This window comes from Opisthocomus hoazin, chromosome 3, assembly GCF_030867145.1.
Source record: "Opisthocomus hoazin isolate bOpiHoa1 chromosome 3, bOpiHoa1.hap1, whole genome shotgun sequence".
Taxonomy (NCBI): Eukaryota; Metazoa; Chordata; class Aves; order Opisthocomiformes; family Opisthocomidae; genus Opisthocomus; species Opisthocomus hoazin.
The window spans coordinates 16,547,782-16,561,369 of NC_134416.1; the positions used below are offsets into that span (position 1 = coordinate 16,547,782).

General features: G+C 45.1%; 1 protein-coding gene across 3 annotated transcripts in view; it reads left to right on the top strand.

Annotated features, from left to right (window-relative positions):
- The window catches only part of SAMD12 (sterile alpha motif domain containing 12), a 187,508-nt gene extending 177,443 nt beyond the window's left edge, over positions 1-10,065 (top strand). For all 3 annotated transcript variants that reach the window (XM_075415648.1, XM_075415650.1, XM_075415649.1), the window contains one exon: positions 824-10,065. In XM_075415648.1, the coding sequence (XP_075271763.1) occupies positions 824-846 (23 nt within the window). In that variant the 3' untranslated portion in view covers positions 847-10,065. The remainder of the gene's footprint in view (positions 1-823) is intronic.
- The last annotated feature ends 3,523 nt before the right edge of the window (positions 10,066-13,588 follow it).

Here is a 13,588-nt window from a genome sequence, read left to right on the forward strand (position 1 = left end):
GAATCTCTCTTGTTGCATCTTGTGTCCATTACCTCTCGTCCTTTTGCTGTGCGTCTCAAGTAAGAGTTTGAGTGGAGCGAAGGAGAAGTTACAAGTAACCTCCACGCATTCCTCCTCTATGGTGGAATAGAGGTGGAATGGTGGAATTCCTCCTCTATGGTATGATCACCTTACAGCATTGCAAGGGCTTTCAGGCAAGGAACAGCAGCCACCAAAATTGAGTGTGCTTTACTGCTTTTAGCGGGGAAAGACAAACTCTTCAACCCGCTAATTATCTTATGGGGTCTGAAGCAGGGAAGCAAGTGGGTGACCTGTTTTCACATCCACTGTGCAGCAATGGCCAACTCGCGCTGTCCTGGCCAGCAGAAACGGTGAGGGAGCATCAGCTCCTACTTTGGCATTTGGCGGAGCCTTTCCAGCATTTGGCTGTCCAGCCCTCAGTAGTTAATGCACGCGCAGCCAAACAGAAGAGAGAAGAGCCTGCTCTCTGGGAGCTGGACTAGAGGAAGAGTAAGCAGTGCTTTCACATGAGGCAATAAAATTCCAGTAGGATTTGTTAAATCGTACAAATGATTGCTGGTCTGCGCTTTATATTTAAATAAGGGATTGATTAAGCACCGAATTTTCTGGTTGATGAGTAAAGCTGATTTTAAAAGTACCAGGGTCACAATATATATTCTAGGAGTAGTTTGTCTTTACAGCAGAAGTACATTTACACAGCTCAAACCTGACTTTTTTTCATTTTAGTTGAATTACATGGTAATTCCTTTGCTCTGTTCTATACTCACTGTCTGGTTTTGATTTTCTGTTTTGTTTCTTACAGCCCCAGCAGAGAGCTCTCCGTAAACATTTCCAGCCTCTAAAGCTGCTGTCCTGCCACTTGATTCGAAAGTGAACTTTCCTTCATGAAAAAGCCACAATAAATGGCACTGCCAGAAGGTGACCATGGAGGACTGAAGGCAAACTTGAAGTAAAATCAAGTCCAATCAAGATGATCCATTCTGGGAAGACCTGGTTTGCTGTGGAGTAAAAATGTGGTGCAGAATATCCAGTGCTAATTTGTTGAAAATGGTCATTGACAGACCTTTACCTGGAGAATTTCTTCCAGTTTTCATCACTGTGCATAACTTTTGAGTTCCCTTTAGGGGACTGTCTATGCCCTTCACTAGAAGTCCTGTTTTAGCATGGCAACTACTGGATTCTTTTATTATGTATGCAGATGGCATGATGTTTTAGGAAAAACTTATGGCAATTCTCCAATCTCAGTGGATATGTTCACAATATTACGCCCTGATAGGAATGTAAATGTCTTGTATATGTTAGTTTTGCAGTCTAATGGTATTCTGTTAAACAATATCAGCACTTCATATGTGCTTTCTGCACAGAACTAGCACAGTCCATATATATATATTGATCTTTTTTTAAAATACTGAGGATACTTTTCAGCATTTGTGCTGAGGCTGCATCCAAACTGAAGTCCACTACTAGCATACCTTCACCGATTCACCGTAGATTGTGTAGATAGATTTGCACGTGGCAGAGGTATGACTTCTTTCATTGAGACTTACAGAACAGCTGCCACAGAGGTAGCCAAGAACAGGGTAGGCTGAATGAGCTGTAGGACACTGTGTCTGCTCTCCCTCTCATCCGCCAAATATCATGGGTTCTCGTTTCTAGTGTGCCAATGTGTTTTCTTCCTTGTCGAGGGAGAGGGAAGGAAGAGAGCCTTTCTCAGAGATGTGCATGGCCCTGAGTTTGGTCTGTGATAAAACTAAAATAAGCTGGAAGAATTCAGGTTCTTTATGCTGGCAACCATTTATGTTTTGGGCAGGGCTGGGCAATCATAGTCCAAACCAAACTCTCTGAAGAAGGTAAAGTGTAAGACTATACTTCTAAGGAGCAAGACACTCCCTTTGGAGAGGGCAGACTTCTTCATTAACTTTTTCCACTTTCTATCCAAAACAGTATTTTGGTGGGACCTGGGAATAAGCAAATGGTTCCAATAAGCCTTTCAATATACTGTAGCAGGCTCAAGACTGTTGCATTCAATCTGAACATATTGTTTTTTGTTCAGTCTCTGAATGACTGGCCTCATCACTGGCTGTATCACAGCTGGCTGTGGTACTGTTTCTTCCATGGGGACTGAGTGGAATTAGTGTCTGTCCCTCACGTCAGGACCTTCTCGTCACACTCTTTATAATGAACTGATGCCATCAACATACTGAGGGGACTTACCTATTTGTTCCTTCTTTCTTTAAAATCAAAGGTAGCTTTTTGGTGTATTTAAAGACCATCACTCTCTCCAGCCTAATAGACAGGTACTATAGAATTGCTGTCAGCATATATGCCAAACTGTGGGTGAGATGCCGTACTGGTGTGAAGATGCAGCGATGGAGAGAACGTGCAGCTACATCAAGTCAAAGGGACCTTTTTAGAGCAAGCTCCTGTGTTATAATTCTTAAAAACTATTGTACAGTTCATTGGTAGAGAATGGAAGGTCAACCACTGAGGGTGCCCGTACAACAAACGTAAATATCTTTAGGGCTTAATTTTTTTCAGTTGGTTTTGGGCTTAGTTTTCAGCTCTCCACCCATCTCAGATCCAGCCTGTTGGATATTTCTACAGTATTTAGTCCAAAAGCAAATTATTTTTACTGATGACCAAGATTTTCAGAAGTTGCTAGTGATTTCTAACGGTTTGGGTCTTTCTGTGGGTTCTCAAATGGAGCTCCCAAGAATTACAAAGCAGTAAGCTTCTACAGTCTCTTTCTGAAAATCCTGGTCCCTAATTTATAATTAATTGGTGTAAAAATTCTCCTTAAGACATAAGAATCTTTGCCAATGGCAACATTTGCACTTTTTAGAGCTTTTCGTAGAGTAGCAGGTTGGAATCTGATACCAAGAGGCCCGGCCGTGCGCATGGCACAGGTCCACTGTAAGCTTCAGCAAGTTTTACAGCTCTTTCTGCTACAGGTTTTAAAAATGCGCTCTGGCAACTGCCATCAATTGTTGGTACAGCAATTAAAAAACCCACTTTGATACAAGTTATTTTAAAAAGAAGGCGAATGTGATACTTCTGCATTAGGAATTCTCTTATTTTACTACCCAGTGAAAAAATCTGGAGTAATTTGAATGATAAAAGAAGAGTTTATCAAGAGAGAGTTATCTTAAAAGGGTGTACGAGAAGAAGTTGAGTTAGGCAGAGAGCCACTAGAAGCATTTTTTGTATCAATGTTAGTTTTGAACATCTTCCAATATATGGGCATGAATTTAGATGTGTGCACTTCTCCTGTTAAAACTGTTTGTTTTAAAAGCTTCCCAGGATTTTAGCTACGGTGACCTAGAAAAGCAGTGTTATAGGCCCTGAGAAATGTGAAAATGAAGTCCAGACTCTTGTGTAGCCAAACTGGGTGAGCAGTCTGCTGTAGGTGCCTGTCGGACAAGACTCCTTTGAGGCTGGTGTAGGTCTCTGTCCTACAGCCAGCCTGTGCATGTGGATAACTACAAGTGAAGTTCCCCCGAGCCCCGTGACACATCTCACATGTGTAACTGTCTGCCAGAGCCATACGGAAATAACTGTACTTTTTGGCTTGTATTTAACTATTCATCGTGTTTGGATTTTTTTAATCACTGTTATTCTCCCAAAGTAGGCCGTGCTTCCTCAGGGATATTTATGAAATTGTTCTACATCTCCTGAACAACTATCTGGATCCCAGCATATTCTTCTGAAAACTTTTTAATATAAATAAACATGCAGGAGAGATTTTTGCTGTTATGAATGGGGGCAGGTGCTGTGTTCTCGGAAAGGCTATTGAGTGCAGACAATCAAGTCTGTTGCATTTTTTATGCCGAACACCTTATTAATAGCAGACACATCCGCTCTTGCCTCGGTCGCAGGAACAGTTCAGGGGAAAGAATGCTTTATCTCTAGTCAATAAATCATTTATGTCGAGAGTGCCAAAGACCAAGTCAACATGAAAGGGAGCGAATAAGTTATTCCGGCAAAGGAAGTGAATTTAAATACGCTCAGAGCCATTAGTTTGGTGCAAAAGAGTAGGAGACTAATGCTATTTTCATAAAACAGCAATTATCAGCCCTGTGGAGATAGATAAATTCGCAAAGGCCAGTGCTGCCGTTACATTGACCTCTAGTTATTATCTCTGAAACAAAACAGCCTTCCTCCCGTGCCTGGTTCCTCTCCCGGCCGCTGCGCTCACCTGGTGTCTTTGTGTGGAGACGGGCTGCAGCTTCAGGCCCCGCTCAGGAACGCTGACAAAGACTCAGCCATCTCAAGTGCTTGAAACCGTGAGAAGTCCTGTGCTGGAAACCCAAAGAATTGCTCGTCCCAGAAAACGCACTGCAGCCGAAAGCATCCTTGGCGCTGTTTTGTTCCTTGTTCTTTTCCATCTGTGTGGCTTTCTGCGCCTGAACACCCACCATTTGTTCTGTTAAGGGAAATGCAGGAAAGTTCTGTGAAAGGAAATGACTCTGAAAAAGCTCCATGAGTTCTTAGGTTTTGCCCGCCCAGCTGCGTGGCGATGCTCTACTGGTGGGTTCGTCCCTCCTTGTTGGTTCCTTAGGGTAAATGTTGTCACTTGACAGCAACTGCAGTGCCGCTGAGGAAATCAAACCATTAAAAATGACAAAATTATGGTTTTGCTTTGCCCTGAATTTTCAGAAGACTGCAGGCCCGACCCCTGGCAGACTGACACTGGCCCTGCTCCATCAGAGTCCCCGGAGATGTGTTGATTAGTGCCAGCCATGGAGCCAGGCCTGGGGTGGGTTTTTTGTCATCACTAAAATTGCCCTCTCTCCACCCGCCACAAAGCCACAAGATCACAGTTCTTCAGAATTGTCTCAGGCAAGCAAAGTAAAATCCTGCATCATCTTTCACATTGGCCCCCTTTTAACAACTAACATCTCTGCCATCAGAGTCTCCTTGAACAGCCCCGCTGCAGGACGGTGCTGCAATTGACCCTGGTATATAGAGACTGTGGTCAATAAGATTTTAATTTAAAAAGAAAAGGTCTGATATAATTAAAATGGATGAGTGAGAGGGAAAGTACTACCAGCATTACTTGCAACCTCCTATAGTAAAATTCAGGAGAGTTATCTGGAGCACAAAAAAACCCCACCAACGTAATGCGTGGGTGATTAGGCAGGCTCATGAGGATAAATCAGCAAGTAAGAAAAGTAGATGACTGATGAGAGAAGCCAAAAAATGTATGGGCAGTCAGTGGCCAATAGGTTAGGGCTGGTTAGACCAAAGGCTTTACATATATCCTAATATATACCCTTGCAGCTGACGTTAGACAGGCACGGCATAGCGATTACTCACGGTACATCCAAAAACCAACAAATATTCTTCTTTTGTATTTGAAAGCAGTAGAAGGAGGGAGTCAGATTGCACATGAAAATGTAATTCCTCCCACTCCATCAGTAATTACGGGTAATATTACGCAGCAACTATCCAAACATATTTTTTAAATTTGTAGAACCATTAATTGAATCCAAAAGTGAAGGAAAACTTGCCTAGAACTCCTCAGAACCTGAAAGCATAAAAGAAGCTTCAAATGAGACCAAAAACCCTATAATTCAAAAGAATGAGTGATTTTACCCAGAAAACTGTAGGCTCATTAGCTTCCTATCAGTCTTAGGAAAAATCATGGAAAGGTTGATATGGTGCAATTGTTAAAGCAATTAAAAATTGATAAAACCCTCCAAATTATTCTTATAGAAATCCACCATGCCAAATAAACTTGCTATCATTTTTTGTGATTTCAAAGGCTTGTTGATAAAAGAAACTCCGCTGGCATACTATACTTCGCCTCCTATAGACCATTTGATCCTGATAAAGAACAAAATAGCAAAACGCAAAATCAGCGTCGCCCGTATTAAGTGGATTAAAACTGCTTACGGCTAGATCACAACAAATAGCTTTAAATACAAAATTGTCATCAAGGAGACTATTTCTGATGAGCTCCTCCCAAAGTATCCCCCATTTTCAATATTACTCCCAGGGCAAGGGAAATTACTGTTGGCAACAGCCAGAGATGAGAAAAACAGGGGCGCGGTAAATAGTGATACGGAGCAGGTCTGGTAGAGAGCAACCGGAGGACGGCAAAGTCAGAAATCCGGGAGAGGTGGCAGCAAGTCCGACTGAGAGGCACGGGGAGTACATCGGAATAATGCAGTGGCTGTGAAGGCACGGTGAATAATCAGCCCCAGAGATGCTCTTGCCGGCTGGGGTGCAGGAACTGGCAATAGCGATGCTGGTCCAGTTTGTTCCGTTACTGCCCATCTTTCAAAAATGGTATCGACAACTTGGAAAGATTATTTTCAGTAGCTCCCAGTATCATTCAAGGGCAGGAAAACAGGTCTTATTATAGTGTCAGACTAATGAAGCTCAAGCTATTAATTTATCAGAGGCAATTTGAAGAGGTGACTTGAGCTCTGTCTGCAATCACAGTCTTCTACCTGGGCAGGGAAGTGCTGTCTGAAGGCAGGTAGCTCTTTTATTTAGAAGAAAAGGGAATGATGTGCTCTACTGGTTGGAAACTGATTTCAGGCTAGAAATTAAGTACAAATGCTCAACAGGGAGGATAATTACCCGTGGAGACAACTTACTTAGTTACCTGGCATGTTCTCCATCACATAAAGTCTTTAAACGTATGCAGAGTATTTTTCTAAGTCAATAAGCCCTACCTCAAACTGAAATCCAGGCTCGGTGCGGCAATTACTGGATGAGGTTATTATGCCTGTGTTATGTGAGGATTAGACTAGAGCATCAGATGTAAACTTCTAAATTAAAAATATCTTAAAGTTTCCAATATTACAGGAAAGCAGGGCAACCTATATCCATTTTTTTCACACAAAATGGTCTTAATTTAAGCAGTTTATATGAACAGAGCTCTGCTTGCCAGCATTTGGTCTGAGCATCGGTAGGTCTGCTTGCAGTTGCAAGGTCCTTCTGCGTGGAGTTAAAGGAAAAAAACAGACCCTTGGACATATAGAGAAAGTCTGTTGTCTTTCATTAATAACAGCCTGCGACAAAATGCTGTGCTCAAATGATGGGGCCAGGTGGAAGTGTAGGCTGAGCAAGGAATAACAACTGTGGGTTTGCCTCTTAATTAAGGAGGCAGCATCTTGCTGGCAAGAAACGGATTTTCCTGCCTTCAACAACCGGCAGAGAAGCTGCGGCGCTGACTGCGAACGATATTGTCTTGCTGAGCAGCAGACGGCGGTACACAAGTTCGTCACTTCACAGACAGCAAACCGTTCCTGCTACCACGACGAGCCCCGTCGGAGCCGGAGCCGGTTAATAAAGCCCTGGAAGGGAAAGGACTTCAGCGGCACAACCCAGAGTAACGCGAGCCGCTCCCAGCAGCGGGTCTTTGCAGGGGTGGGCCCTACTACCGCTGGCTGGTGGTCATCTTGTACCTGAGAAATAAGCAAAGGAGCGCTCGGCGTCTGCCTCAGGCTTCACAAAACCGCTGTTGATAGGTGCGAGTCAGAGCCGCCTTTGGCCGGGCTGCATCGGACGGTGGGGAGCAGCACGACCTAGGATGTGTGCTTTGAAGAGTAAACAGTTCACGCAGACAAGAGAAACCGTAAAAGCAATACTTAGCCCAAATTGGTATTGAATCGACGTCAAAAAGCTGAAATAAGAAGGGAGCTAGCTGCAGCCATAGCTAAGAAGATAAAGATCTTTGGGGATTCTTGCTCTAATCCACTGTGAAATCCTAAGAAAATGAGTTTGGTCTAGATTTATTGTTTAAAGAACATTGGTACAAGCCGGCCGCCTGTCGAATAAATTCTGCGGAGTCCCTGACTTCGGTGCGTGATGGCTGGCGAGCGTCCTCAGGCTGCTGAGGCACCTTGCAGCTCTGGAGGAGAGCGGTTCTTCACAGGCACGTCTGGGGTCAGGCTGGAGGGAGAACAGGCTGATCTTGCAGATGACCATACAACGTCTGCTTCTGCCACGAAAGTAGGATTGGCAGCATTATTAGAACTCTGTCAGGCTTAGTCTGACAATGAAATGAAAAGCTCCTTTCTAATTTTAATTCCAGACATATCTAAATACTTTTTCCGGAAAAAAAAAAATCCTCTGTAGCTGTTGTTACATCTCTAATCACGTTACTTCTGTTAAGGTCTTGCCTTGAATTCAGCTATTTAATATCATAAATCACCAAATTAAATAGCGATACACAGGGGTTTTTTTAAAGCAGGGGGATCAATATTGCAGCAAAACTGCATGTAAGCAGTAAGAGGCTGTGCAGAGATAAAAAAAACCCACAATCTGCCCCATCAGATGCTTAGGGGACTTGTTTGTTTGGTTTGGTTTGTTTATTGAGAGCTCAGTTTTTCATCTAGACAGAGGTTTTCCCTACTGAGCCAGGCTCCGGTCTCAAGACCAGTGCAGATAAAGAAATGTTTGGAGTCCTCTTACCACTTCATCTGCCTCCCTTGTATGCAAGAGGCTCCTCCTCTGCTTTTCTTCTCAGAAAGGTAGAAAAGAGGTTAAGTGGCAACAGAAAGCACAGAGGGATGTGAGCTTCCAGCCTATGCAAAGCATCTCAGCATGAGACCCCCACGTCAGCCTTCTCCCCTCGAGGCCAGTGCCACTGGCCGAGGGGAGGGATGGGGCCGAGCTGGGCTGACCCGCCAGCGAAGCCCGGTGTCCCGTGCTGTCCTGACTGCTCTCTTGAAGCCATTGCAGGAGACAAACTACCTTGCAGAGTCAGACCCCGCGTTTCAGGGCATCTGCTGGGGTTGCTGCTGTCTGCTGGGTTTCCCCTAAAATACAGGGGAACCGCACGGGGCAATGCTCTGGCAACGGGAGTGACCAGCATTTCCCCAGGGAGGCTGCGTGCTCGGAGGAGAAGACTCCTCTGCTCTGCACTGTGCTGCTGGGACACTTGGCAAGCCCAAGAGGCGCATTTTTAACTTCCTCACAGTTATTGCAGAATTGAAAAGTGACAGGGAGGTGCTTTGGGATGCACTAGGCTTTTGTTTCCAGTTTCCTTCAGTGGCTGTAGCTGGTGGGACCTGCCTCGCCGTTATCGTTCCTTTTTCACAAGTGGGGGTAAGATGGGAGTGATGCCTGCCTGGCTCTGCGCAGCGTGAACCAGCAAAGGGGGCTCTAAATTCGGGCGCCTCTGTTCTGGGGAGTCGCATTTAAGGGTGACTGAGCCTGACTTTGGGGAGAGCTGGAATTACAGCTGCACCTGAGCTGCCTCCAAAGGTCGCCCGCCGGACGGTCGGTCGGTCGGTCGCGGTGCCAGGCTGCATCTGCGCGGTGGCACCAGGCGTTGGTGATGGACGTGAGCTGCAGGGAGCGAGGGGGCGGCTGGGATCAAGGTCCCAGGATTTTGGTGGCCTGATGCAGGAGAGCTGGATGCAGGAAGCCCATGGCCCTGCTGTACGGTCAGAACGGTCTCCTGGAGCCGGCGGGTTGTGTCTGGTCCGGCTGCCTTTGGAGTCGGTTCTGGTTCACAGCCACTAAGGACATGCTCTCTAAGTCAGTGATCTCCTTTTAATGTTAACTTGGTTGAAAACCTAGGGGAATGCCAGCACTCTCATGGTGACAAAGCACCACACTGTTCTTCCCAGCCCGTCTGTGGCTGAACGTTTTAAAGACGGAGCAAATGAGGTGGCGTAAGACAAAAGTGTGCCTTTTTGTTTGATGTACACTGCACTTCCCCAGGCATCCAAGGGGTTTACCTGTACAGCAGTGCTTTTTCCCCAAATCAGAAATTATCATGTGGTCTAATTTTTAGTATATGAAGTGGCTATCACTGTTAATTCCACCCTACAGTTTTTATATTTACTCTTTAATTCCTTCTGTTTTCAAAAATCAACAAATAATAAAACCCAGACGGGAGGGAGGAATTCTTTTAAAAAATGAAATTAAAATCAATATTAAATTTTTGGTATCTTTGGGCATGATCTCTGGAAGCTTTGGATATCTGCTTTATCATTTTGTATATTTGACAATTTTGTACTCTGCATTGTTTGACTTCATTTGTGCATGGCGATGTATTAAAACATGGAATTTTTATTATACAGTAAAAGTATTTTGTTTGATTTAAACAAGGTCAGGGCTTGATCCACTGCATGAACAGGAGGGAAAAAAACCAAAACCCAGAGGTTTTTGCTGGCAACCGCTCTCACTTGACACTCTGACCCGTCTCATTCAGGGGGTTTCCAGCATCTGAAGGTGGGCAGAGCTTTCCATCCGCCCGCACGTCTGCTTCCCCAGCTGCGGTGCTTGGGGTCTGAGCAGCGCTTTGCTGTACGGCGGTACCGGAGCTACCTGAACGCAACGTACTCATAGCTGCAGCAGAAGGTGCTAAGCGAGCGAAGGGCTCTGCTCTGCTCGGCGGGGTTCGGGTGTAAATCCAGAGCGACTGCGCTGACTCAGCTCAATTTACCCAGGATTTAGTGCAGTGCGACCGCAAGCAGACACTGCACCCTACGCGGACGTATTCTGCTTTCGTTGCCTTTATTTCTCAAGACTTGGGGGATGCCCTTGTCAGCAGTGAAGCATCTTCTAAGGGGACCAAGCCACAAAAGGAGCAGGTACTAGACTGTTTATGGTGCACAGCATTTCACTCCCATCCCACCCCCCATTTGTTCTCAGCATTCATGGCAGGAGAGTAATTTGAAAGTCAGTAGATAAGGTAGTTTTCAGAAAAACTAATGCTGCAAATTCAGCATGATGATACGCTCTCCTGTATATGTGGGTTTTTTTCTCTTCGTCCATAATTCTGAATGTTCTCGCATTTGTAAGGTAGAGACTGATGACATGTTTTGGCCAAACACAAAATACTGGGCTTAATGCAAAATAATAGAATGAAATTATATAGTGTGCAGCATAACTGACAAAGTCAAGATAAATCGTCATCTAAAAAAATCATAAATCATGTTTTTTATTGTAACTTCTCGTGGCTGGGCTGCAATTTACTAAATGCTGTTTATGTCTTTAAAAAGCTTTCTACTCCATAAACTTTGTCAGTGAGAAGAGTATGTTAGCAGGGAAAGTTCCAGTTTAGTACAAATCTGTGCACGTTACATCTCGGGCTGAAGGAAATTAGAGCAATCATACAAGTAAAGAAAATTTCTGTGCCACAAGTCCTTTTCACCATCGGGGTCTCCACAGGGGTTACAGTGGCACCATATTATTACTACTCTGGGTGCTGCACACTAAGATTATTTCCATTATGAACAATATGCCACCTAAATCAGATCTGCTTTATAATGAAACAGCAGCTACCATAATAATGAAATACTCCTCCCTGGAGACAGAGAAAATAGCTACTGATGCTGTGGAAAGAGTTTCCATGTGTGTGTGTATGGGTTTTGCGCTATAAATCTCACCGATGGGGTTGCAGTTTGTTACTCAGAAGTCATCAGTGCAGCAACCGGTTGTGCAATTTGGTTTTTTGTTTGTTTTCCTTCCAGTGGCAGTTAGTCCTTGATGGAACTTGCATGATCTTATGTTATATCCGTGTACGGGATGTACATGGATGGCGGGTCCATCAGAGCTTGCCTCACCTTGATCAGCTACCTCAGGTTACAGGCCTAGGTGGTGCTGCTTGAACCCTCGGGCTCCAATGCCATGTCCAAAAATTGGATTCCTGAACTGGGACCTTGGTAGCTGAGCAGATCTGTGCTCATCTGAGCAATGTCTTGTGATGTGACCAAATGTCCTTAGTCCATAGTGAAGTCCAGTGAATGAAGTACAACCCTAGAAAACCCGAGTGATGGTCCCAATCCCACCATTGGCCTGCTATATGTGAAAGAGCAAGCTCCCTCACATCATCTCTTCACGTCCCACCTCCTTGCCTGTAAAATGGGAACTACATTTACCTGACACTGTTAAACCTTGAAACTCAACAAAGAAACTCCAAGTCTTCCAAGAAGATTGTGTTGCAAGTGGGATCGATTTGAACAGACCAGGCATCTTGGTACAAAGGAAATGCGCTTTATTTGGGAGGGAAGAAGTTGCTGTCAACTGCTCGTGCATATCTGACGCTCAGCTCCCGCTGCACCCAGGCGCCAATCTGTCAGAGCCTCGGTGCGTGGCGTGACACTTTCACGGGTGAGGTGTCGTATCAGCCCAGACTCGTTTTTTCTGAGGCTCATTCCTCTTCTGTGCACTCCTTTGTCTCATTCATGTCACTGCCTTGTCATTGCCTTCTCCTTGCTTTTCTGCACCTGACGTGATTTCTTGCCTTCTGCTGTTGTTAACATCACATGGGAAATAAATACACTGAATTACTCCACATGAGAAACACATTTTCAAGTGAAGCAGTTTTGCTTCAACTAAATGGCACCAAGGCACTGGCTTTATGAGGAGATAAAGTGGAGGACAAATTGCTACAGGTTTGTTCTGGGGCAACGTGGGGATTAACCTCTTCGTCATGGCTGTGTCAGAACTATGGGCTGAAATGGCAGCAAGAAGGATGCACGCTGGACAAGAGGAAAAGCTGTCTAGGAACAGGGATGCTGAAGCAGTAGCAACTGCTTAAAGAGAGGGAGAACAGCTTCGACAAGCATCTATCAGCAATCCTGACCCTGTGGTAGGGCAGGAGAATGGACCAAGTTGCCTACTCAAATCTCTTTCAGACCAATTTTTCTCCAGGTAAGACTTGAATGGGAAGCAAAGAGTTAACTTTGTTAATTATCATTACTTTACATTTCATCTGGAACTGAATTTAGCTCTTCTTTTTCTACCTTTTCAAGACAAAAACCTACTAGCATGCAGCAATGAGTAATTCCAGACTCATTTAAGTCAATATGTCAGGCTGTCAGCTGAGAAACTGGGATACAACCACCGCCGTGGCCGGTTCAGGAGCAGAGGCAGAGCCTGGGGTGACAGCAGGGACTGGGCCCATCTTCTCACCCACAGTCACCATGCTTACCGAGAGCCAAAGTCCTGTGCTATGTGGTGACAAATAGCAGCAATTAGTGAGACTAAGCACACAAAAAGGGCGGCAGCCTTTGGGGTCAGGGTGAAGACTGTGCTTCAGCCCACCTCCAATATCCAAGCTTTCATCTGGTCTTTACCGGGCACCATCAGGGTGTTAGGGCTAGGTGAAGAAGAGCCTTGGAATGAGGGGGTGAAGAGAAAAAAAAATATTTTGAGCACACTTATAAGCTGAAGGTAGGCAACATTTTATAGCCAGCTGGCCAAATCCTTGAAAGCTTCAGCCACGCGTTGCAGAGGGCAGTGTGCGTGGTCATCTCCAGCCTCCACCAAAAGCTGTAGGCTGATTAGGAAAAGTGCTTTTCCTTCATTGGGGACTTTTACTGCAGCGAAATGAAGCACTCCAGCACACGTCATAAGTCTCAGCTTGAACGCTCTGCTCCGGCACCTTCCAGGGTGAGACAGGAGAGCGTGGTGGGTGCTGAGCGCTGGACGCTCAGCCCGAGGGGCGTGTTGGCTCTCCTCCCTGCTGCGAAATGGGACGGAGACGCAGACTACGTGGGAGGCAAACTGTTTTGTGGAAAATATTGGGAACCATTGTACTAAGCTGATTAACTCATTTTAACAATTTTATTTAGCTGCAAAAGTTGCCCCACAT